The 27,654-nt window shown below is 39.6% G+C and overlaps 1 protein-coding gene across 2 annotated transcripts in view; it reads right to left on the reverse strand.

The window, feature by feature from the left end:
* Positions 1-228: 228 nt before the first annotated feature.
* xrcc4 (X-ray repair complementing 4) overlaps positions 229-27,654 on the reverse strand; it is a 29,830-nt gene continuing 2,404 nt past the window's right edge. For both annotated transcript variants that reach the window (XM_026172698.2, XM_026172699.2), the window contains exons 2-8: positions 23,857-23,991; positions 21,959-22,149; positions 18,512-18,678; positions 16,663-16,794; positions 16,288-16,427; positions 9,291-9,432; positions 229-703 (exon numbers count right to left, since the gene is read on the reverse strand). In XM_026172698.2, the coding sequence (XP_026028483.1) occupies positions 604-703; positions 9,291-9,432; positions 16,288-16,427; positions 16,663-16,794; positions 18,512-18,678; positions 21,959-22,149; positions 23,857-23,989 (1,005 nt within the window). In that variant the 5' untranslated portion in view covers positions 23,990-23,991 and the 3' untranslated portion in view covers positions 229-603. The remainder of the gene's footprint in view (positions 704-9,290; positions 9,433-16,287; positions 16,428-16,662; positions 16,795-18,511; positions 18,679-21,958; positions 22,150-23,856; positions 23,992-27,654) is intronic.

Here is a 27,654-nt window from a genome sequence, read left to right on the forward strand (position 1 = left end):
TCCCTGGCTGTTCAAGTCCTAAGCTACAGCCCGGGTGGCTTAGGAGTTAGATCAGTTCTGCTAATCAAAAGGTTGGTGGCTTGCCAAATATCCTGGGGCAAGATATTAACCCTGATGTATCCATCGGAGTGTGAATGTTAGACAGAAAGCACTAAAAGTGCTTTATAGATGCTTCGCTTAAGTGCTCCAGAAGAGTAGAAAATTATGTAAGAATCAGTCCATTAACTATTTGCTTTCACTTTTTATTTACACAAATATCAAAATTAGTTGTTGATGTGTAGCCTGCAAAGTATATCAGAAAAAATACATTTCAAAGAAGTCCTGAGCTAATGTAAACTTTGATAAAAACATGTTTATTATTTTTACTATTCCAAACATTGGTCATTAGTGTACTTTACAAAAAAAAAAAGCAACCTCTACAGTGCTTTATAAAGAATCACCAAGCATTTCTCTCATCAGCATCCATTGAACGCCTTTTTTTGCAGTGCTTTATCCTTCCATATAGATACAGCACTAGATGCATTCAATCACAATAAAAATATGATGCCTTGGCATTTCACTGCTGTGGTCTTGTCTACGTCTATAAGGTGCAGACGTGGAACATCAGAATTCCTCAAAAAGGTCTTCCACTGCAGAACTTGCTGCAGCATCTGCAGAGAGCCGTGGAGTCTGATGCTTACTGGATCCTGCAGGGGAGTCATTCCTGTCAACCACACACACACACACACACACACACACGCACGCACATGCACACACACAGAAAAGAGGTCAGTGGGCTAATGAGACTGGTTTACAGGACCGTTTGCCTGTTGAAACAGGAAATATGTCATGTGCTCTATAGGACACAAGACAAGAAACACATGGGCAATGTGTGTGTGCGTGTGTGTAACTGTGGCCCAGCAATTCCCCTACTTTAAGTGTTCTACATCAAACACATCACTACTTCTATTTGTTTTTGTGCATTTCAACATAGAGGCTCATGTTCTCCACCAGTTTTTAAGTCTGATGATGTTACCTCCCCAAAGCAGGCTTTTTTTCCTGTGGCATAAGCGTGCATTTGGTCTATATACATCATAGCTGTTGTATGCAATATTTTAAATGTTATGATTTATTGGTGAAAAATTGACAAATAATGTCACATTTGACCTCTGACATGGTTAAAGCTGTAGTAAATCAATATCGAGCTTTTTAAAACTATGTTTCATACGGTTGTTGTTCTACCTACAAGCACATAGGGAACGATACACAGGGGTTTTAAATATCATGTCACATTTGAGCTCTAAAAGGAAATAATGCCCAGACAGTGAGCTGCCTTGGTTGAAGGTCACACTGAAGGTCTCTAAAACTTAGCTTCATCAAGCAATGAATATTTTTTACATTTTATACTTTAAACTAGTTAATCCATAAGCAGGGGCAGATCTAGAGGGGTGGCATGGGGTGGCATGTGCCACCCTAAAATGATCTCTTGCCACCTCTAGTGCTACCCTAGTTTTGCACATGACAATAATAATAATAATAATAATAATAATAATGGATACTTTATTGATCCCCATGGGGAAATTACTTGTTTTTCTCTGCATTTGACCCATTCACTCAGTGAAGCAGTGGGCAGCCCACTAAGCAGGCGCCCGGGGAGCAGTGTGTAGGGACGGTACCTTGCTCAGGGGTTGTTGTTTATTATAATAAGATAGCATTAACACTTTGAGGGTAGCTACAGTTAACACTGAATATAAATTCTAAAACTGAATATATTACATAGTGCCCCCCCACTCACCATTAACAAATGGGTTTTGGTTTTTTTTAGAAGCAAGTGATGCCTATGACTGTGCCAGAGCACCTTTTGAACAACACCATGGGAATTTCACATTCCACACAAGTGGTTGGTTGTTTGGAAATGGAAAGAAGGTGAATGTTATTAACACTCTGGGGTCAAAGGACACGACACACCTGACATTACATGACTGATTTAAGCTGACATAGCAACAAGCTGCAGCCACCCTGAATCTCTATTTCAGCTTGTTTTGAAGGTTCAGACTCCAAAGTGAACACCAGTTTTAAATTTTAATGGCAAGCCACTAAACCCAGATTTACAATTTTTATATTATATTATATTATATATATACACACACACACACACACACATACACAAGCAATGCTTTTTTTCTGAATACTATCATCAAGTTTGTGCAGGAAGAAATGCTAGAGAAAGCATTTTCTAAGGACAGCCCGAAAACTGTAAAGAAAGAAAAGAAGCCACCTCTCTCCTATTGGTGAAAAAAAATGTACTATGTCGACCAATAGAAAAATAGCAACAGGTGGGATTTCTTTGTTTAGGAAGAGGGGCAAGTTTTAGGAGTGAGCGAGAGAGAGAAAGCGAGTTTTGAGATGTGAGAGATTTGTGGTTTAGCGTGGAGTGTGTAGTTAGTGTGTTGTGTGGTCGTTGTTTTGTTTTGTGTCAGTGAGGGTACTAATGAATGTCACAAAAGCAGATTGCAATGAAAACACCGTCTTGAGGTGGAAAACCGGAGGAGTGATACACCTGTTGTCAGGCCTGCATATGTGTTTAAAAAAAAAAGGGGGGGGGCTTTGATTTGCCACCCCATTTGATTTCCATCCCACCCTAAGAAATTTCTCTAGATACGCCCCTGTCCATAAGAAGTTTCCTGCTTCTGCGTCTGTCATGATTCTTTCTTCTCACTGTTATGCCTTTCCGGTTTTGACTCTGCGGCTTTCTGTGTCTCTTGTATATTTTTCTCTTTGTGGTTATTTGAATATGAATATACAGGCCACCTGAACCCAGGTGGTGCAGGTCATCTTCATGTGAGGTTCTGAGAAAAAACAAACAAACCCCAAAACATGAAATAGTTTCATCAATAAATACTGGTTTTGTAATTTTTCTTTTCTTCGTGTGACTACCAACAGTGGTTCTATGCTACATTAAAAGATTTAAAGGGCTCACAAAATTTAAATGATCAGCCTTTTAGAAACCATGGTGACACCATGTGATGTTTAAGTGTGGAGATAAGAGAGGACAAAAGGGGATCATGAAAGCTCAATGGGTAACAGAGAAAAGAAATCAAGAGGGGATCAAGGGAGAAAAAGTGATAAGGAAAACACAAATGTGGGCCAGCTGGTCACACTAGTGCTTTAAGAGTCTCCACATTTCTGTGCTACATCTTGATGAATAGAAACATATATTAGCTTAGCAAGAAAGTGGGAGTGACGGGAGGGTGGGGGCATACAACCTCTGCCATTAATGAGCGTGTTATATCTAACTGGTTAACTTTGGCAAAGCCATAGGCGTATGAACTCCTTATAAAGTACTTTAGCAGCATTCCCACCTGGAAACTTTATTTACAAGGATAATGTCCAAAACCTTTGTTCTGCATTTCCACTGAAGACTACAGCTTTGTAGATAAGGCACATTAGGCAGCCGATACATCAAAAACTGAAAGCTGTTTTATAATGTGATTTCTCTATGTAGCAAAATCAAACTTATCTGGTGCATATCCCAAAACGTTGATTCTGTTCATCAGGAGATAGTTTTTTCAGTGGGAGAAATGTTCATCCAAGTGACTTCTTCAGCCTCAGCTGAAAGCAGGTTTCCCCAATCTTATATTTGCACAATGACTGAAACTAGCACCACTGAATGAACAATGGGCTGGCAGGTCAGTTCCTTGATTATTAATATGCAAATTCTCATGACCATTGAGAGTTATGTGTGTGTGTGTGTGTGTGTACGTACACAGGTGAAACTCAAAAATTTAGAATATCGTGCAAAAGTTCATTTATTTCAATAATTCAACTTAAAAGTTCAAACTAAAATATGATATAGACTCATTCCTTTATTTTTTTATTTTGATGATTATGGCTTACAGCTTATGAAAACCCCAATTTCAAAATCTCAGAAAATTAGAACATTTTATGAAATGAATAAAACAAGGATTTTAAATAGAGAACTGTTGGACCTCTAAAAAGCATGATCATACATATGTACGCAGTACTTGGTTTGGACCCCTTTTTGCATGAATTACTGCCTCAACGCAGCATGGCATGGATGCTATCAGCCTTTGGAAGACTAGGTTGCTTAATTAGCAGCCTTCAGCTCTTCTGCATTGTTCGGCCTCATGTCTCTCATCTTTTTGTTGGCAATGCCTCATAAATTCTCTCTGAGGTTCAGGTCAGGCAAGTTTGCTGGCCAACCAAGCACAGTAGTCCCAGTGTCATTGAACCAGGTTTTGGGTACTTTTGGCAGTGTGAGCAGGTGCCAAGTCCTGCTGGAAAATGAAGTCAGGATTTCCATAAAGCTTGTCTGCGGAAGGAAGCATGAAGTGCTCCAAAATGTCCTGGTAGATGGCTGCGCTTACTCTGGACTTAATAAAGCATAGTAGACCGTCACCGGCAGATGACATGGCTCCCCAAATCAACACAGACTGTGGAAACTTTACGCTGGACTTCAAGCATCTTGGATTGTATGCCTCTCCACTCTTCCTCCAGACTCTGGGAACTTGGTTTCCATATGAGATGCAAAATTTGCTCTCATCAGAAAAGAGGACTTTAGACCAGCAACAGACCAGTTCTTTTTTTCCTTTAGCCAAGGTAAGATGCTTCTGATGTTTGTTGTTCAGGTGCGGCTTGACAAGAGGAATACGACATTTGAAGCCCATGTTCAGGATCCGTCTGTGTGCCGTGGCTCTTAATGTACTAACTCAGTCCACTCATTGTGAAGGTCCCACACACTTTTGAATGTCCTTTTCCTGACAATCCTCTGAAGGCTGTGGTCATCCCTGCTGCTTGTGCACCTTTCCCTTCCACGTAACTTTCTATTAATGTGCTTTGATAGAGCACTTTGGGAACATCCAACCTCTTCTAAGAGACCATTTAAAAGCCCACTATGCAGGTGTTTTGGATTAATTAGCTAATTAGACTGTGACGCTTTAAATGGTAAATGGCCTGCATTTGTATAGCGCTTTTCTAGTCCCTAAGGACCCCAAAGCGCTTCACACTACATTCAGTCATCCACCCATTCACACACTGGTGATGGCAGCTACACTGTAGCCACAGCTGCCCTGGGGCGCACTGACAGAGGCGAGGCTGCCGGACACTGGCGCCACCGGGCCCTCTGACCACCACCAGTAGGCGAACATGGGGTTAGTATCTTGCCCAAGGATATTTGGCATGCAGCCAGGAGGCAGCCTGGGATCGAACCACCGACCTTCTGATTAGTGGCTGACCTGCTCTGCTCTGCCACCTGAGCTACAGCCACCCCATATTTTTTAAACCTAAAATATCGAGAAAATATATATATATGAATTAGACTGTTTTCAAACGACAAAGAATGTATTAAATCTGTGTTGATCCCAGTATAAATCAAAATGAAAACACTTGTGAGACCCTCACAGTGCCATGGCTTGTAGTGATTATCTGTGATGGCTTGGAGCGATATTTGATCGTTTACAGAACCAGTCCATGTGTAAAAGGGAGGAAGGATTTCACTGTAACTTTCTTTTAGTTTCCTTTCATGGGAAAACAGTCCTCTGTGTACACAAACAATTATATCCCAACCACATGTTCAAAGATCAGGAGAGGGAGATGGGGTAGTAAACTGAAAACCTCTCTTTATTTTCAGAGGAACTGAGAAATCCTTCTTTCATCAAACAAAGAGTTTTGGGTTAGAAATATGTGTATTAGTGAAGTAAAGAAGAGAATATGGGAATTGGTTAGTTTATTGTAGGAATACATATTTACTGCAAAGAGCAGAACAGCTGCTAGCCTGCAGTACTGTGAAAAACTCACTTCTTCACAGTTTGTATCCGAGGAGTCAGACTTTCTTGTATTTTTGTGCTCAAGTGCTCTTGAGCAACAGTTCTCCAGCTTCCTGTAGGTCTTTAAAATTGTTCCTTTTGGCATTGCCTGCTTTATCACACATTTTCAGTCCTTGTACCTGACCAATTTGACATAAATGGGTTCTTTGTTAAGCCACTGATCTCTAATCTATATATCATTCAAGTATAAATATTTTGTTAAATACAAACTTGACTGCTTTTATACACCTGCTTGGTGCTGCTGGAGTCACAGTGAGGTTAAGTGACACAAAAAGGAATTTCCCAAAATGCTGAGCACTTTTTTACATTGCCAGCCATGCTTCTGTTTATGTGGCTCTCTTACTATGTTAACTTTTCCTCATCCTGGTCTCCATCTTCTCTGTGGAGGTAACAGTGGTTAATAGCCACCACCAGGAGAAGGGCCTCTTTTCTGCTGTGTGTGCCAGCTCAGAGGGGGGCAGTTTTAGCAGCCACTGCAGTGATCAAACATCCAGCAGCTACAACTGTACATTAGCTCACTGCTGCTTCTTGTTAGAGAAGGCAGAGCTGGTAATGGGCAGCAGTACCAAATCCTGACAGCAGCTTTAAATGGATGGCAACACTTATCTGCATGTGTTTTACAGTCACTGGCACTCTGAGAAACCTGGACACAGTATATTTACTCTGTTGGTAGGGACTGCTACAGAAACAATGTCAGATTGAGACATGCTTTTAAGAATATTTTCTAAACAGACACCTCCAAAAGAAGCTGGCAAATGGACGAAATGGGAACAAGAGCAATGGTATTGAGAGGTTTTGGATGTGCAGCAATGGGGCTTTCAGAGCAGTGTGATGGTCTGACTGAGCTTGAAAAGAGGGGCTATAGAAACAACAGCGAGGAGAATAGAAGAGAGTTGCACAATTGTTTCTTTGGCTCCTCACTTCACATGCTAGACCTCCTTTGACAATCCCCCACCCCATCCTAGCAGCCGCACTCCAAACTGTCTTCAAACCAGACAATAACGGCATTCACTGATATCCAAGATATTAAAAGGGTTGATTATGAAAAAAAAATATTATCCACTTATGTAAAAATAAAGCACGTTCTTTTAAAAGTGAACACACATATCTGAATCCTAATCCAAAATTTGTGTTACAAACATTTATCCAAATCTGCACATTGCATAGACTGTATATAAAAGAAGGATGTGGCTTCCGTGCAAAAAAGTGCCTTAAAAATTAAAAGCAAGGCAGTAGGGGCCTCCTTTAGTTGTCTCTACACACTGGGCTTAATAACACAGCATAAAGATGATTCCCTACAGTGAATGTTTGATATTTTTTATTAAAGTAACTACCAAGGGGTAAGATCAGGGGCAGATCTAGAGAAATTTTCTTAGGGTGAGAAGGAAAACAAATGGGGTGGCAAAATCAAAGCCTTATTTTTCTAAACACATATGCAGGTGGTTACATATGGTTAAAATGATTCAAATGCAGTAAGTATACACATTTTTCCATAAATATAGTCTATAACTTAATTATTTTCTGTAGCCCACATAATTAAACATTTTAGTTACATAATACGTGCAAATTTTGATTTTATGTACTGTATAGCCTGTATAATAAATAAATAAATATGTAGCTCAACTAGCTAACTTGAGTTTCACACCGTTTTTTTGTTAGAAAAAAATCAAATTGTTCCACAAAACGTCAGAAATTTGCACTGTCATGAACAAACTTTTACACCTAATTTTTCATGATTTGTTGAGTTAACCCTCTGAGGTCCAAAATATAACTGGCTATTTTTGACTCCTTTTGATTTTACATTTGTATTTCACCTTTAAATTGCTTCATTTTATTTGTTTGCCTAGCTTGGAATCATTCTTTTCAGCACAACTTCACGTGTCTAAATTTACAGTTATTTTTTCATTGACATACTGTATTATCACAACTCATCTGAAATCACACAAAAGACAATAAAATCCTAGTAGTAGTTTTTTTTTTACTGTAAAAACCACAGACATGTTTAGTAAATTATTTTTATAACTTGAAATGCAAATATAAATTGTTCATTTTGGAAACCTTATGCACACATTTTGTAAACATATCCAAATATTTATCTAAAAATGCAACCAATACACCTGCTGTCTTTTGTACAACAATTTAAAAATACTACTCTAACTGAACTGAGAGAACAATCAGGTGTCACAATAAGTCATTAGGGCCCTCACTGACACAAAACAAAACAACGACTACACAACAGACTAACTACACAAGACAACGCAACACACTAACTACACACTCCACGCTCAACGTCACAAATCTCCCAAATCTAATCGCTATTGATATCTCTCTCTCTCTGTCTTACTCACTCGCTCGCTCTGTCTCTCCGCCGTCACTCCCAAAACGTGCCCCTCTTCCTAAACAACCAAATCCCACGTGTTGACTTTTTTTTAATTGGTCGACATGGTACATTTTTCCACCAATAGGAAAGAGGTGGCTATTTTTTTTTCTTTACTGTTTTTGCGCTGTCATTAGTAAATGCTTTTTAAAAAACGTGACAATAGTATTTAGAAAAAAGCATTGCTTATGTATGCTTTCTAATCATAAAACTCTGGATTTAGTGGCCTGTCATTAAAATTTAAACACCGGTGTATACTTTGAAGTCAGAACTTTAAACACTGGCTGAGACTGCGCGGCTGCAGCTTGATGTCAGCTTATATCAGTCATGTGATCTGGAGGTGTGGCATGTCCGTGGACCCCAGAGGGTTAGTAACACTCACCTTCATTCCATTTCCAGAGTGTAACATCCAACCACCTGTGTGAAATCTGAAATTCCCATGGTGTTGTTCAAAATGTGCTCTGGCACAATCATAGGCATCACATGCTACTGAAAACAAAAAGCCATTCTGCGCTATGGGCTGAACCACTTGTTAATTGTGCAGGGGGTGGACACTATGCAATATATTCAGTTTTAGAATTTATGTTCACTGTTAACTGTAACTACGCTCAAAGTGTTAATGCTATCTTATTTTAATAAACAACACTGTCATATGCAAAACTAGGGTGCACTTGGTGTGGAAAGAGATCATTTTAGGGTGGCACATACCACCCCATGCCACCCTTCTGGATCCACCCCTGAAGAGAAGGGATGATGGATGTGAAGGAAAGGAAAATATGACACAGCAGAAAGGACTGGGAAATTAAAAAACAGATCAAGCTCTTTGTGTTTTGATTTTAGTTCCTCAGCAATAGAGGGAGATGTGTGAATTATGACAATCAAGTTGATTGATATAAAATGTGTTATTTCAGGTGGAGCTGTCCCTCCCTGTCACATCTGAACACATTTTAACAGACCTAGATGATGTGTTTGAAACTATAAAGGCAGCGATGTTAAGTTGGAGGAGCTACTCTGAATACAAAATGAAGTACAGCAGCATAACCAGCAGTGATCTTGATGTGAATGAGGCAGCGCAGAGACACTCATACCTTTTTCTCTGAGATGTCTCTGGGTTTGGTCGCTTTACTGCAGCCTCTGGGGCCCTGAGGTGACGAAAGCGCCGTTTGCGAGACGGGGCCACATCTGTGAGGTCACTCAGGCTTTCATCCAGTGGTCCCGGAGTCGGTGATTCTGAGAAGAGCATGGAGTCAGGAGAGTGAAAAACAGTAGTCAAACAAAATGAGAGCAATCTTACTATACTGATGATAATCTTTGTACAGTATGGACACCATCTCCTCATTAACCAGGGGGCCAGTCTAAACAAAACATTGTCACACATACAGCAACTATTTACATCTATGTGTTTTTAAAAAAAAGATTCATTATAAACCCCAGTTCTTTGGATTTTTGTATATATTATGTTCATTTAATTGCCCCCCCTGCAAAAGCAATGATGCAGTCTCTATTTGTGTTTGTTTTCACTGTGTCACGTTCAGTGGATGTCATCTGTAAGTTAATGGTTTGAGTCACAACTAAATACAGGATGAAGGATTGGAAGAAGTGCAGAACAGGTGGTTTTTGCTACTAGTCCCATTGGATTAGCCCACTGAAAGAATCTAACACACATATTTCCCAACCTTAAATGGGATCACCAACTAATCCAATGTTTAAGTAACACATTTTGAACCTTAGCAGCACTTTCTACACTACACAAAACAGACCCATGCAGACACACAGCAACACTACAGTATTCCACGAATTCACTTTACCCCTTCACGCCCCCCTTCCCTACTAGCCATCTGAGTCATTGTCGTGGCAACAGAAAAAACACAAATGGTGCAAGTTTTGCCTGGTGATGGGAAGGGAAAGCCCAACAAGGAAAACAGCATCCAAAAATTGTTGACGTATAAAAAAGAAATCTAATCTGGAAGTAAACCATTTCAAAGTGGAAAAATCATGAAAGGCAAAAGTCCCCTAAAAATCTCTTGCAGTGTCTTTATTGCTAACTTATGTTCACTACTTACACTTACATACTTGGCACACTAATTACATCCATGCCATCTGGGAGTAAAAATCTAGTGGCTGATGAAGGGTAATGTCAATGGTAGAAGCTGCTTATGTAATACTATAGTTACTTAAAAAAAAACTTAACTTCACCTTAATTTACTTCATCAAAACCTTTAAAGGAGCTCAAATGATTTGGACCAGAAGGTTTGGCTATGTACAGAAGCAGTGAAATGAATGAGACTTCAACAAAGGTTTGAAAGTCGAAAGGGTGTGGGAAAAAACCCCGAAAAAAACAAAAACAAAAACCTGACCTGTCAGTGACATAGGACACACCAAGTTTTCAAATAATTACACTTCAATATTTGGTAGCACATAAAAGTACTGCTTGTAACATTAATCTTGTTTACAATAGAAAATAAAATAGTGATGTAAAAATCTTCACATTGGTTTTAAATGCTTCTTCAGTGTTAATCTCAATAGTTTAAATGTTTACAATTTAAAAAAACATTCTGAATAAAAATGTTTTTCAGCAAAATAAAGTACAAAACATTGTAAACTATTTCTTCAGTAAAGGTTAGACATGTTTTACTTACAGTGAACTCATAAAAAGTGCAAATAAACCATGGAAAGATAAAATATTTCACTCAAGATGAGACCACAGTAGCATGAAATGGCACCACCTCTAAGCCCTGACTTTCTACAAAAAAACATTCACGGAGAGAAGCAAAACTGGATAATAGCTTTGAACTTAACGCATCACATCATTAGAGTAGTTTGGACGCGGAAGCAGGGTTCATATGTCATCACTTAAAGACCGGATATCCCACCTGCTGTGAATGTTTTAAAGCAGTGCAGTTGTTATTATTATTACTTGTCACATCCCGTTTATGACAGTTAAAAAAATTACATTCATAAAAGAAGTAAAATTGTCTTGTGTAAACTAGAGATGGCACGATACCACTTTTTTATGTCCGATACCGATATCATAAATTTGGATATTGGCCGATACCGATATGAATCCAATATAGTGTTTCTTAATCAATAAAACTTTTTTTGTTTTTTTTGTTTTTTTAATATCTTGCTGCATTTTGTATAAGTTCAAACTCAAATTACAAACAAAACAAAACACTAAAGCTATTCTGTTATACCTGTATGCAAAAACTATACTGCACCGAAAATATTTCATAGTTCAGCAATACTGATCAATCTAATGAACTTAAACCTTCTCCATCCTCCCTATTCTGGTATTTTAAAGAGTAAGCAACCTAACTAATAGGGTTGCAAACTCCCAGCAAAAAAAAGGAACCACCCCCCACCCTCCACCTCATGACGCTTAATCGACGTAATCAACTTTAATTTGATGCAGTGTGAAAAAAAATGCAAAGAAATCAATTCTTTTTCAAGAATAATTAAATAGATTCAACATCTTTCTTCAACAGAATTGCAGACTGCACAGATGGTACCTTCCCAAAGGAAAAAGTAGTAAAGCTTACTAGGGTATATTAGACTTAATAGTTACTATATACAGTAATGGACTTCTATACGTTTTACATAAGATTAAAACTTTGGGTGTAAGATTCAGATAATTATTTATTAAAAGCTAGATATTTTAAATGAGAATAAGAAAGAAAAGTATGTCTTTGTGCCCCCTTTTCCCTGTTAGCCCCACTGGCTAAATTTTGCTAGATCCGCCCCTGCACAGTTACCAGCCGTCAGCTACGTAGAAAAGGATCCTGGTGTACAAAGTAATATTAAATAAATTCTAACAACAGCTTATCAAGCTTAAACGTGCTGCTGTTGTTCAGCCGCTGGTTTCCTCTTTCTGGCGTGAAGTGGGCCAAAAACAAGCAAGAGAGACAGACTTGCGACAGAAAAGCCGATCAGCTGATCATTGATCAGTTTCACGATTGAAGTACCAGCAGGAGAGGGAGGGGAGAGAAGAGGCAGTTGCTCCATATATCGGTTGTTCAGCTTAACGCGGGAATGCTTTAGAAACATTCAGAGATTAACTTACACACTTGCTTTACTTCTCTCTGCGATCACTTTCTCAGAGATGAAATGCCAATTTGGTAGCGAGGCTCCAAATGCTCAACCAGACCACGACAGGTCTCGCACGCCACAGCCGCTCTATCAGGTGATGCATACTGCTCCGACGTGCTACAGTTATGAGCCGAGTTATGCCATGTCGCAAGTTTTGTGAGGTGCTTTTTTGATATTTAATGGATCGGATTGCATTTTTTATTTCTCTCTGATATCCAATCCAGTAATTTAGGTCAGTATCGGACCGATACCGATACTTAATACCGGATCGGTCCATCTCTAGTGTAAACTGTATATGGTGTTAAATAGGCCTATACTATTGTACTTTAATGTTGTTCATAAAGGTGGTACTTTAAGAGCCATATATTTTATGAGGTGGTACTCATTGTGAAAAGTTTGAGAACCAATGTACTAGAGGTTTTACATATTCTTTCCAATGCAACTTTTCATTGTCACTCAAAGTACCAAGCATTTGGAGGAGCGTCCTATAGAACCTCTCAACGGCATTGGCTCTGGGATGATACAGTGTTGTACGTATCTTTTTCATGCCATCAATCTTGCATAGTTTGCTTATTGTGTTCAATTCAAAATCGGGGCCCTGATCGCTTAAGTCTGTCTGGGACAACGTTATGAACAATAAACTTTTCCCAGAAGACTTTTGCAACAGTGCATGCTCATTGATTGGGTGTAGGGACAGCCATTGCGAACTTAGTGAAGTCATCGATCATAACTAATACATCTTTTGTGTTAGACTGCTCTGACTCAATAGATAGATAAACTATAAAGAGTAACTCAAGGGGACTACCTGTCTGAATGTTCATGAGAGGGGCTGCCCTCTCACATCTACACTGGGAGTTTGAGGCCTGCAAAACCCAACACTGGGGCTGAGGTAAACGTTCAAACAGATCATTTGTGAGTCCATCTCTGGCCAAATGGCTCTTTTGGTATACAGACCTTTATTGCTTTGTGGATCTTTTCTTCCCCTTTTTTATTGGTAGGTAACCGGCGGTTAGCTCATTTAATGGCCTTAAAATGTTAGAGTAGTCCTGGATGAATCCCCGCTAATACCCAGCAAAGCCCAAAAAAGATCCTTAGCTCCTTAAAGTTGGTGGAGATGGGCCAAGTTGTGAGGGCTTTGATTTTCTCTGTATCTGTTTCGACTCCATACTCTAATGCTATATGGCTGAGGTACTTAACTGAGATATTTAAATATCTCAGCCGGGTGCTAATTTCAAGCCAAACTTTTTCAATTTCAACAGGACTCTCTTCAGACACTGCTCATGCTCTTCGAGGGATAACAAGAAAATAATGAGATCATCAATAAAGACGAGGACCTCCTTACGATTCATCAGACCCATACACCGCTCCATGAGCCTTTGAAATGCTTATTAAATTCCCAGAACCCAAAGGGATACATTAAGGCAATTTTCTGCTTGTCTGACTCCAACATTTCAATCCGATAGTATCCGAACTTGAGATCCAAGACTGAGAACCATTTTGACCCTGCCAGAGCTGAAAATGCTTCCTCTAGATTGGGAAGTGTGTATGCATCTTTATGGTTTAGAGGTTTAGCCTCCTTTAATTGATGCACAAACTACCAGACCCGTCCTTTTTCCTGACAACTACAATTGGGGCGGCAAAAGGAGATTCAGATTCTCGTATCACTCCAATGTCGAGTAGTTCTTGGAAGCGTTTCCTCACTAAGCTTTATTTGGTGGTGTACTTTTTCTGTCTGTCCAAAATATAACTCATGCTGTGAAAACAGTTCTGGCACTGAATTAAGCATATTTGTGACACAATCTTTCCATTCAGCAGACAAGTTACTTCCAAAGTCAAAACTGATCTTTTTAGACTGAGTACGATCTTCTGACTGGTCTGAGGGTTTTGGCACCTTCTCTATTTGTTTTGTATGTAGGACTCAGGTTAAGGCATTAATGTTGGCTAGCACACAGCCTGAAGGGACAACAACGTTGTGATTGGTTTCATTTTTAATATGATTGGCAGTTAACAGGGCTTCTTAGCTGGCAGGTTAACAACACCAGTAGACCACTGGGGAAGGGAAAGGCTGATGACTGTTCAATAATGGCTCACCTCTCATTAATGGAGTCGGGGATATACACTGAGGCTTCCGGAACTGCTGTCTGCCCTGCTTCCACCACACATTTAAAGGTGTTTATTGAAGTCATTACATGGACGCACACTACTCTGCATTGCATAACTGCTAACTGAGGTCATGGTTAGTTTCTGAGTAGGAAAACAAAGTCTCTTGATAGTCCAAACACACTTAGCTCCCACAACAACAGCTCCCAATGATGTATTTTAAGCCATAGCTGACAAGTCAAAGTGTGGAAATGCCCAACGTTTGCTGGTTTGCCAACTTTAGAGCAATAAATGTGAAGGTAGTGGTGTTTCAGACCTGCTCTCAGTGACATGTCACACTCATCTTAGCAGGTGTTTTCTATCAGCTAGCAAAGTAAAAAAAAACAAAAAAACGGTAAAAGCACTTCTCCGCCAAACTCCAAAGCACAAAAATATGTAAGTAAGACTCAGATTAAAATGGACATGGCTTCATGATTTTTTTTATATTTAATAATATATGTGCAAGATCTAAAAGTAGACAAACTGAAACCAGTAAAAGAAATGAAATTTCCTGGGAATACATACGAGTGAGGAGAAAAAGTATGCAAACCTGTAGGATTACCAGCAAATTTATAGCAGAAATTAGAGTCAGGCCTTTTAATCAATGGGATGATCCAGTACAGGTGAGCACCTTGTTTTTATTCAACGAAATGACTTGAAGATCGGCATTACCCTCTACGTGAGTCAGGGAGGTCACGAAGGAAGACAAGGTAACTCTGAAGGCCCTGAGGTTCTCTGGTGTTTAGGGCAGGGCTAGAAGGAGAAAGCACTGCTCTCCAAAAAGAACGCTGCTACTCATCTACAGTTTACTAAAGATGACATAGATGAGCCACGAGACAATGTTCTGGATGGATGTGGCCAAAACAGCATGTTTACTTTAAATAAGTGTTCAGTTTGGAGAAAAGACAATAACAGAATTTGGCATAATTACATCTGTAAAACATTGTGGTGGTATTATGGTTTTTACCTGTTTAGTTACCATTAAACCAGAAAAGCTTACCATCAATGATATTAAAAGCTAGGAATCTTTCAGTAAATTCGCAAGGAAAATATCGTGACATCTATTTATGAACTAAAACAAGTTGGTCATGACAAAAGGAGCACAAGTACCTCCTCAAAGTAATGGTTTAACAAGAATGTTTGGAGATTAATTTAAGAGATTAATTAAGAGATTAAGATTAAGTTTACTTGGTTATTTAATTTTCTGTGGCAGCTTCTAAGAGCAGCTCCCTCTTTTCTTATTGACGTTGTGCCACAAGGTTCTGTTCTGGGTCCTTTACTGTTTCTGTTATATCTGTGACACACTTACACACTCTTCTACACACTTTGAGCCTTTTTAAATACACTTCTTATCACTGCTACACAGATGAGATTTAGTTGTACGTCTCTTTTAATCCCCAAGATACTTCTAATCTATCCCGCATAGGCGCTTAGACTCTATTAATAGTTATTTGGATGACAATTTTCTCCAACTTAATGAAGAGAAAACAGAAATTCGTTTTTTGTATCCCTGACAGATTGATGGCTAAGGTAATGGAAACTCTAGGTCCTCTTACCTCTTGTGCTAAATCTTCAGTTCAAGAACATTGGTGTAACTTCAGACTCAGTTTTCACTCTGGGTGTTCAGGTTGAGGGCCTGCTGCCTGTGCATCATACAAGGCTGAGAACTAAAGCAGACAGAGCTTTTGTAACCCCAGACTCTCGAAGTCTCTTCCTCTGAGCTTGAGAACAGTCGATTCTCTTTTTAAAAGCAGCTAAAAACTCACCAACAATGATTCCCAGTTTGATTTTTAGCAATTTGTTTTGATGTTTTGACGAAATTGTACTTAATTGTTTTTTCCCCAGTGTCACCAGTCTTACCCAAACTGGAGGCTGGAGTCGACTGCGTCTCCACTGGGTCCTCATCAGTACTGCCGCCATAATCATCCTCTTCAACACCATCATCCTGACCTCTTGTCTGACCTGACTTTACTGAGTCTTTCTTTCGTTGGTCATTACTCCTGTATCAGAAACCATACATTATACATGATTCACTGCTTAACATAACTTTTACAACAAAGAAATCAGAGGAATGTTGTAATTAAGGAAAAATACCCTTGACCTGTTTAATAAGCAATTATGGCATATATTTCATTTAAAAAAACGCTTGCCTTAAAACTCACAGCTAAAAATCTACTTTTTAAACATTTGGAAAAGCTTCAGTGTTTGAGAGTCAATGTGGTATAAGCAGTGCACCTCATTTCCTCCAGTTTTGTGACATCCTGCTGTAGACTGCGGATCTTTGCTTTCTTCTCATTCAGAACCAGGACAAACCGAGAGTAAAGCTCTGCCTCCAGGGCTTCCTTACCACCAATGTAACGCTTCAGTCTTGAATGTACAGAAACAAAAAAGTTCTTTAGCAAACCCAAATATACTAATTAGTCTGTGTAATCTGGCTTCATGGAAAGATCAAGTTGGTGAAAATGTATGCCATGCCTTCTGATGATACTGCCTAAGGGAAGCATGTATATTTTAAATAGAATTGGTCCTAGCACGGAACCCTGTGGAACTCTATTGTTATCCTTAGTGTGTGAAGAGGACTTTTAATTCCTAAGGAGATCATTTGTAACCTGTACTAGAGCTGTTTCTATCCTGTAATGAATTTTGAAACCTGACTCAGCCTCTTCAAATATAATAATGTTTATGGTGACTCAGGATTTAGTACAGTCTACTAGTGTAAAAGGCTGAGAGTAAAAAACAAAACAAAACATAAATTACAGTCCATTTAACATGGACTAAACTAGATGATCATATTAAAAATGCTGACACTTTATGACATTATATAGAGCCACGGATAGAAAACAAAACATCTGAAACAGAGTGTGCAGTGACAGGAAGACAAAGCAACAGTTTTGGTGTGGACCAAAATTAGGGATGGGTATCGTTTAGGTTTTATCCGATACCGGTGCCAAATCGGTACTTTTGAAACGGTGCCGGTGCTCAAACGGTGCTCAAACCGGTGCTTAAAGGATGGAGAACACAAAATTGGTCCAAAAACCTCTCATGTTCAGCTGTTTTTTGTAAAAAGATAACAATGTTAGCTTTTTCTGCAGCTATGGGGCATATATGGTATCACTCTTGGCTGGAAGCAGTGCTTAAACAATGGAAAAAACACAAACTTTATCCAAAAACCTCTCATGTTTAACTGTTTTCCACTTTTTCTTTGGTCCTTTTAGCCTTTTTGGCAGGGTGAAGGGAGTATCTGCCATCAAACAAGAAGACAGCTGCATGTAACTACGACGGTGTTTGCTAGTTCACCTTACTGCATTAATGTAATAACGTGGTTAGCCTACTCAACGTAAATGACACACGAACAACATTAAGCTACTCACGCAGAGAAGAACGGCTGCTGCTGCATCATCATCCGTCATCATTTCTGCTACACTGGCAGGGCTAGGGGCCAGGACTCTCCTCTTCGGGGTTTTTGGGGGATATTGCTAACTCCGGGTCAGATAACAGGCAACCCACGCAGAGTAGATGCGCTCGATGTGAGGTCTCGCAGCAAGCTATCATACGGCGCATTTCTCGACTTTAAAAAAAACGCTATGCGTCGCCAGGTGTTTCATCGGATTCGAGGTGTTACCTCCTTTGACAATATCACAGTATCAGCTTAAAGCACTTGTTGCTGCTGAGTTTGCATATTTTGCTGTGAAGTACAGGCAGACTTTTGACCGCTTCGCCTTGGGCATTTTTAATCTGTAGCTCTGCTCTAAAAGAACGTACGTACCTGGACCCGCCTACTATCCTCGGAAACGTAAAATGATTGGCTAGAAGTGTATCACAGCTCAGGAAAAAAAAGCACCGAAATAAAGCACCGAAATGTGCGCTGCTTTTCGGTCTGGTTACTACCGTTTATGTCAGAACCGGTGCCATCATGGCACCGGACACCGGTACCCATCCCTAACCAAAATATTCCTGTATTTTCTGTGCACTATGTGCTAGCACAAGATTACATACTCGCACCTTCCAGTTTGTGTGGTTTGGGTGTAAAGTTGACTTTACTGTGATTTTGTATGCATGTGTGTTCATCCATGCATGTACTTACTCTGCAGTGATGTGTTGCTGTTCTCCTCGAAGTCTCTCGTTCTCCTCCTGTAGTCTCTGGTTGTGGTGCTGCAGGTTATTTCCCCTCTGCAGACTGTGAATCAGTAAATTTCTCACTGCCTCTGCTGGCTCTGGGACGGCCTTCAGCAGAACGCAGCCCAGCCTGAACTGGAAGAAAGGAGTGAAAAATCAACCAAACAAACTGACTTGTTTAGTTTTGTAAAGGCAGTCTTTGTGACCTAAATATATGTTTTTAGAGCTACAACTACCAAGCTGTGGTGTTCTCATGGACCTGTATTACTGGCACATGTTCATAACGTATTTATCCAAAATAACTGACAGATGATTTGATATTCTTGATAAGATCTTTGGGCTGTCATAACCATATCATAACATGACAGCCCTACTACCAAGTATTTCATTACTGATGAACTACTAAATGTATTTTGAGAGGTTAAATACTAAAGAAAGGCTATCAGAGAGAGTGAAAACTTAAAGAATGAAATAAAACTCTAACCAAAACTGTCTGATTTGACAGTATTAAAGTTTAACTACTATGTTTAGACTTAATTTGAGGTTATGGGCCATCTCACTCATATCACAAGCATAGTGATCAGTGGCCTCTGGGGAACAAACGTTTCTCTCAAACATGTTTGCATTCACACAAAGACATGGAGCACAAATGTGGGTATCAGCTCTAACTTCTGACCCCTGTGATCCACAGCTCCATAAATAACTGTGTTTCATGGGGGAAGTAATAGTTGTGTGTCTCCAGACTGGATAAGAGAGATAAACAGCAGAAAATCAACACCAAATGCTGATATACTATCCTCCACGTACTGTTTTAATTAAGTCGCAGTTCCTGGATTAATCATTTGATGCCAGCGTAAACTACCCACAGACTACAATGTAAAAATACTCAGCTTCACAGCATTAAAAAGCATCTTTAAATCCTGGCACAAACCAAAGAAATAAAAAGTGTTTTATTCTTTAAGGATAGTTTTCCCCTGTGTTTCAATCAACACAGCCACAACGCAACTTTAAGTATCAACAAAGCCAATTGTGGTGAGTTACAGTCACAATTCGGCTCTTGTTCGGGTTGTATGAAGGGAGAATTACGTGACAAACAATCTTTTCTTCTCTGAAGTGGAAGACTTTACATTTCACTATTTACTCACTATTTCCTCGCAGTACATTTGAGGAACTGCAATTTCTACTGAATAGACAAACCAGTAATTTATCCCTTCCTGCATTTCCACACTTTCTGTTTTTTCTGTGTCTAACCTTTGCCAGCTATTACTTCATCAACTCTTACAAATGGTAAGTAAATAACATGTGACTGAAATATTACATATTGAAATGAAAATGGTTTTTCTAAGACGCTCTGGGAAAAACGTTCTAGTTATCTTCTCCTTGTATTCACTGAGTTAGTATTGTGCTCTTAGTCATCATAAGCCTACCTCCAACTGTTACCTGAGGGCTTATGTGAGGGGCAGTAGGTTGTAAAGCTGCTAATCAAACTGGATGTTGTTGACTGGTTTTAGGCACCAGCAGGCCAGCTGGACACAAAATATTGAGAGCAACAGGTTTCCAATGTCATCATAGCAACAGTACTGTTTGTAACTCTGACTCACTGATTCACATATTCACATAAATTAACAGCTAGACACTTTTATTTCAGGACTGGTCCCCCACTTACTCCAAATTTACAACCAAGAAGAGTGAATGTTGCATTTCTCCTTTATCCCCCCACCTAATAGTCTAACACTAAAAATCTAAGATGTATTCCCATTAACAACTAATAATATTAATAATGGATTGCATTTATATAGCGCTTTTCTAGACAGTCAAAGCGCTTTACAATTCCACCATTCATTCACCCTCACATTCACAATTTTCCTGAGAAATGGTAAATGGACTGATACTTACATAGCACTTTTCTACCTGGAGCACTTAAAGCACAATTTACTACAAGCTTCATTCACCCAATCACACACACATTCATCCACATGCTGTTTTCTGTACGCAAGCTCCTTATCTAATATTCACACACTCAAAACTCAGGTTTCAGTATCTTGCTCAGGAATACTTCAAAACGCTGGAATGGTAAACGGCCCGCTCTACTACCTAAACCACAGCTGCATAATAGCTTACAGCACCTGGTATTCACCCATCTGACCCTGCTCAGCTTCTGAGATCAGATAAAACTGGGTGCGCAAATAGTCAGATACAAGGACTGGAAGGAGTGAAAAGGAGAGAAAATGCAGCCAGTGTCCAAAGATACCATCTAAAATACTAAAGTTGGGTGCTCCCTGAAGTGGTTGACTATTTCCAAGTGTGAGACTCATTTCTGGGCTCTGCTGGCAATCAGCAGAGCTTGACAGGAGCAGAAATAGGGAGACATTACAGTGAAGGCTCATGTTATGACTCAAAACCTTATGACAGATGAATAACTGGGCTTTTCTCTGTTGCGGAAGAAAAGCCTTGGTCACCTCTAATAACACATTGCTGCACACGTCAGTAAACTGACACATGGTACTTTCATTTTTTTTTTTTTAATTGCAACATAGATTCATTTCCCTTTTGCTGTTATGGAAGCACTCAACATTTCCATTTTTTTCACAACTACGATGAGAACATAGGCCCTGTGTCTAAATCTTGTACGTGTATTCACACAGTGAACCTTTACAGAAGCATTACTCAGTCAACTGCCAAATACCATCACTCCGTCTGTCGAAATATGAAACACCAGCAGTGCAAATATACTAAAGGTCATATTTCATAAAGCCACTAATCGATATTAAATGTGAAGCCACAAACCAAGAACAAAGATTCAAATGACAAAGAGCAACTGAAAATACAAGAAACAAATCAAAAAGATTCATAAAACTACAACAAATAACCACAAAATATGAAGAAAGAGACAAAAATAAGCACACTACAGAGATACACAATAACCACAAAAAGACAAAAAAATACACTGAGGAACCATGACAACCAGAAAACATGGTAGTTTCATTTAACCTGCAGAAAAGTAGTGCAAAAGTCAAAATACAAGGCTTGCTGACATTTAAATAAGTCTTTTTCACTTTCATTTCTGTGTTTGCGCGTGTGCAGTGTGAGAGGTTGCTTTGATACCATCACGACGGGCGACAGGATTTCAAACAGGTTTGATTTTCTTGCAACCATACAATTGTTGATCGGGAGCTCGTCGTGAGGTGTTAATCGCTTCTCGTTACCCCATGTATACTACACGATGCACAACACACGATTAAAGCGAAACTCGGGCCGATCCCACAACCGTCGCTCGACTGAAAAGTCGACTCAAAATGGGCCAAAAATGGGCCAGCTTAACCACACTACACTGTTTATCTAACCCACTGCTATCTGGGTGTCATAGTGAGATATTAGGTCTAACTCATTCATGAGTTAGACATGCAGCACTTACTGAGATATCCTTCTGCATCTTCTCATATGTCAGTGTCAAAGTGGAACTGTGACCTGGGGGATTAGGTGTCAAAGTGAAGTTGTAGGTGTTGGAGTTTTCTCTCCCTGTAAAGGCTTGCTCGACGTCCTCGATATATCTTTCCAATGGCATCTCCAGTTCCTCTGCCTCATTGCACACCACTTCACCCCTCACTGTATAGGAAAAATAAATAAAAAGAGAATCACGTCTAAAATTAAAATTAAGAAAAAGATTATCCCAAATCCTCTAGCAGCTAATTCAGCATGTTACTCAATGAGATGGAAACAGTGTTGATTTTTGAGGGGAAAAAGTGTACAGTGGGCACATTTAAGTTTAGCAACATCAGAATCTGTTGCTGTTAATGAATTGAGGCTGGAACCTCCAGTGCTAAAAAGTGCAGCCACACGTTTAGTCCAGATTGGACAATGTATGCGTGAATTAGAGCAAATAAAATTTGATGGCAAATAATTGAAATTTGCCAGGGCGCCACAGCCACGCCCTTTGACAAAAACTCAAAAGATCTACAATTCAATATTGCCTAGGTCTGCAGTTTAGACTGACCAAATGTGAAGTTCATCTGATAAAACCCCAAGGAGAAGTTCTCGAAAGTACAACAACTGGAAATGGTCAAAGCTGTGCCAAAACTCGAAGTGGCGGTCTTTCTGTTGGCTTTGGGACATGGGTCTATCGGACCCATGGATTTGCATGTTACACACGTGTACCAAATTTCATACAACTATGTGAAACCCAGCACGGGGACGTAATTTTTCCTCACTGTGCAGGGGGGTTTTCCGAGCCATTTTGCCCCACCCATGTCTGAAACAAAAATAATAATAAAATTTTCACCAGACTTGACACGTGTGCAATACTTCATGAGTTTTTAAATATGTTAAACCCCCCAAAAAGCCCCTTCATTTGCTTTAATAATTACAATAATGAATGGAGTGATTACAATAAGGCCTTCACATATTTCGTGCTTGGGCCCTGAATGATTTTGATAATTACTGTAAATACAGGGCTGCTGTGGTATAAACGTTGCACTGTGTGTTGATTTAATACATTTACTAAGCACTGTGTACATCCCAGAACCACCAACTTTCCCATTAGTAGATGACCTGTCCTACATCCTGAGCTACAGCTATCCCTCAAATCAGTATGTTACAAATTACTGATTTAAGTTTCACATATATTTCAAGAATCGTTAGTTTCTGAACTGAATCAACCAAAAAGGTCATTCAGTTCCTCTGAATACAGCGGTTTTCAGTGGTTTAGTCATCTGGTTTTTAGTCATCACTCATCCAACTGACTTCTTGACCCTCTTCAGATTCAGACTGTAGAGACGGAAGAAGTCACTTGGGTCTAGATAAATGGTATCAAGGATTTTTGTCTGAATTACTGAGCTTGCAACAAAACATTCTTTGTCTTTATTTTTTGCATTTAGCATTTTCTAAACTAATTTTCAGCTTAGCGTGCAGCAGCTTTCTGAAGAACAAACTAAATTCATCTATCAAAGATATAGCAAAAACTTTCAGAATGGCCAGCTACACCAGAACAGCAGAAAACAACTTGGCCCCGTCACACAGGCCCAGAAGCCCATTAGTGACCATTTGGTAACCACCGGTTGATAAGGAAAAATGTATTTTCAGGAATGATTAGCAGGTGGTTACTGGAGGTTGCCAGCAGTTGCTCAGTGAAATTGGTACCAATTTCCAATGTCCCAGGCAACATTTATCTCAAAGGACTTTAAGCCTTTGAAGTTTATCTTGAGCCTCTGAAAACTGAGGACTGTGTATAAAAATGGCATGTGATGTAAAAGAGGTAAGAGTGTATAATATAAGGTAATAAACTGTGAAGTCATGCTGAGTGATTTTTGTTTTTACCTTCCCCTCTCCATGCATCTTGTCCATCAGTAAGCAGCAACTGGAAACCGGTACTAAAGTTGCACCCTTCCCAGTCCACCCGCAGGAAATAGGTGTCTGAGCAGAGATTAATTTCACGCACTGACGTGTGCATCCCTGCAGACAGACAGACCAAAAACTGATTAAAAGATCACTTAAGTTTTCCGAGTACTTTAATAGGTACTTACTACTGGATTTGGTTAACATCATTTCATTACATCAAACCTTTCAATGGCCCCACGTGTGAGGTCAGCATGACAGAAATGTTTGATTACAGGACAAAGACGATCACTCAGAACAACTTTGTACTGATTTCCCTTTGAGGCTGTGGTGTCCAAACCCAGGCCTCAAAGGGCCGGCGTCCTGCTGTGTAGACCCAGGGTGAGATCTAAAACCTGCACGACACCGGCCCTCGAGGCCTCGAGTTGGCCAAGCCAGCTTTAAGGGATTAAGTGGAGAGGACATACCACCTAAAAAAATAAAATAAAATAAAAAAGATTCCAGTCTGTAATTGTCTTTTCATTGAAGCGCATTTCTGGATTCCCTCATCGAGCAGCCACATGCTTGTGCTCTTCATTAGAGAAAAAAAAATTGACAATGTTTCTATCCACTGTACTTGACCTGTAACTGTACTTGTCAAAGTGGTCAATAATTTATTTTATTTTATGACATAAAGAAATATAGATAGATAGAGTGAGCTTGTCTCATTTTGCAACTCTTCATCATTCTCTCACATAAAGAAATTAAGAAACCACGAAGAGGTTCGTGAATGCAAAGTATTTTTCGGAAAATAAAATAAAATGGTTTTTACTTCTTTGCTTTTGTAAATTTGTAATTTTCTGTATGACCATGGTCTGATCATTATTGATGTAAATCTTTTGAAACTAAAGCTAAAACTGGCTCTTTAAAAGCTAGAGACTGTTAGCATGGGGATTGGCAGACCTGACGACTGGATGCGTTTCAGCAGGAGCAGAGTCCCAGGTAGGGGATGGGTGTCGTTTTGTGGGCATGCTTGATGTTGCCTTACACATGTTCCAGTGCCCCGTCCCACCAGTGTCCTGCCGGTGTAAACGTATCTAATATTTCATGACGCATAGCTGAGTTCCCGGGAAGAGGAGAATGGCAAAAAAACTTCTAAGACCAACAATTTAAAGACTGAAAAGCACAGATAGTGGATGCAGCAGACACTTCTTATTATTTTTAACACTCTGCTTCAATTCAGCTCTTTGTATGTTATGACTTCGTTCTTTTCTGCGGGTGGCTTACGGACCAACAAAACCGTAAGCAAGAGCTGCCCACAGACCAGCTGTAGCACATACTTTGTACCAGAGGTGTGGACTCGAGTCACATGACTTGGACTCGAGTCAGACTCGAGTCATTAATTTTATGACTTTAGACTTGACTTGAAAAAATGTTCTAAGACTTGTGACTTGACTTGGACTTTTACACCAATGACTTGGGACTTGAATTGGACTTGAACCGGTTTACTTGAAAAGACTTGATATTTTACCCCAAATATAAAATTTAACATGCATATTATATAGAGATTGAAAATGTGACGTCATTCACGGGTAGAACCGCAAAGGATTCTGGGAACTCGTGGCAAGCGGTAGTAGCGCACGCAGGCTTTCAATTAAAATCAGTCACACAGCGATAAAAAGAAACACAAAAATGTCAAGTCAAGAAGCTGTTGTATTATTAACTGCAATAGCCGGTCGCATGACAGCCACGGGAAGCCGACGGGTAAAGAGATCGGTTGTTATCGGATTACGTCGTTGAAGAGAAATTGTTCAAGCCATGTTTCCGAAGTAACAAAGACGCGACGGATGGCCTGGATTGCAGCCATTCAAAGATCAAATATAACGTCCCAGAACCCTCCAGCTCACAGGTTAGTCTGCTCCAAGCATTTACACGAAGGTCAGTATTTTTTAGTAGTTAATACGTCATTTTTCTTAACGTAATTGGTGATATAGGTTACAAGCAAGTCTGACGCTGAACAGAAATGGTCGCGCTATGCTCCTTTGTTTATTGTGCATAAATAGTAAATTGTCCTGACACAATATTGCGTTTCGCTTCTGTTATTATGGTACATTAACAAAAACATATACTTTTATTCACAGGATAAAACAGGTTTTTTGTATCACTAATTGCCCAGTACGATTACAGCATACAATATTGTTGTCACTGCTACATTTCTGTAACGCTACCAGAAATTATTTCCACTGCTAATTAATTACCGTTGAGCTCAAAGGTCCTATTAATAAACGGTTAAGGAATGTGTATTTATGACGACAATTTGTGAGACTGGTAAACTTATGATACGTACGATGGTCTTTCGTTCTACACGGTGCATTTCAAGGTCCTGTACCCATCCGTCGGTAAACTGTACCTGGGCTTGTTGCAGTGACCTGAAGTTACTAAACTTCATGAGTGTATGCACTCACTCCAAGAACCGTATGATTATAAATATGCATATAAATATGCTAAGATGAGATAGCTGACTTCATCTAACTAGCAAATGTTTTCCAGGCTACGTTGGTGATACAGTTTTTTTTAATGTGTATGATATTTTTGTCATGCGATTTTAAAGCCAGTCCTACAACCGCATCCAAGAATAACATGCAGCTTATCTCAGAACTGTCGGTGAAAATTATTCTTGGAGCTAAGTTTAATTGAGCTGCATTTTAAAGAGGTGCAATTTCACAATTTGTGTATATTTTCTAAGTTCACTATTTTGTCATGTGTTGAGAAAAACACAGATTTTAAAATTACATGGTCTAATATTTACATTTAGCATAACTGCAACATTATTTTTTCGTTTTTTTTTTTTAAAGACTCGAAAGGACTTGAAATTCAAAATTTCAGACTTGTGACTTGACTCGGACTTTTACACCAGTGACTTGAGACTCGACTCTGACTTGCCTGACATTACTTGAGACTTGACTTGAGACTTGAGGATAAAGACTTGAGACTTACTTGAGACTTGCAAAACAATGACTTGGTCCCACCTCTGCTTTGTACACTGCCTTCATCTGACAACAGATGTCACTCGGACATCTGTGCAGTCAAGATCTTGAAGGACTGCATGCCAGCTCTTCTCACATCGGTGAAAACCACCTCTCCCCTCCTCTGTCCAACCAAATAATGTACAAATAATATGACCAAATATGACCAGATAATGGTCATAAATTTACAGGACCATAAATCCCAGACAAGCAGGAAAGCCCAGACCTTCAACTTGTCAGCGACCTCCTCCAGCTTATCCAAAGAAACATCGAAGCACTCCCAGGCCATCCAGTATATATATTCTCTGGGTCTAGTCAGGGGTCTCCTCCGGAGCCTCGTCTCACTAGGACATGACTAATTGGAATACTTTATCCAAGAGGCGCCCACCTCAGCTGACTCATTTTGATGTAGAGGAGCAGCGGCTCTACTCTGAGCCTCTCTTGACTAACTGAACTCACGCTGTCACGAAGGGAAAGCCCATCCACCTTTCACAGAAATCTCATTTCCACTGCTTGTATCCATGAAGATGGATAGTGCCAAAAAAAACAACTGACGAAGAACAGTCACAGGTAACAGAGCTGGTTTTATTTAAAGTTTTCTTTGGTATGCGGGGAGACATTGACATGCAGAGTTAAAAACAGTCGTAATTTTTCAGTGGAATAAATTTCTTGTACTGCAACCTTTAACAGCAATAGTTTTACGACAGGTTTTGCAAATTTGCAAATTGTTCGACATCCTCCTTGTAAAATCCAAACGACAGCTAGTCTAATTCCT

Source organism: Astatotilapia calliptera, chromosome 7 (assembly GCF_964374335.1).
Source record: "Astatotilapia calliptera chromosome 7, fAstCal68.1, whole genome shotgun sequence".
Lineage (NCBI taxonomy): Eukaryota > Metazoa > Chordata > Actinopteri > Cichliformes > Cichlidae > Astatotilapia > Astatotilapia calliptera.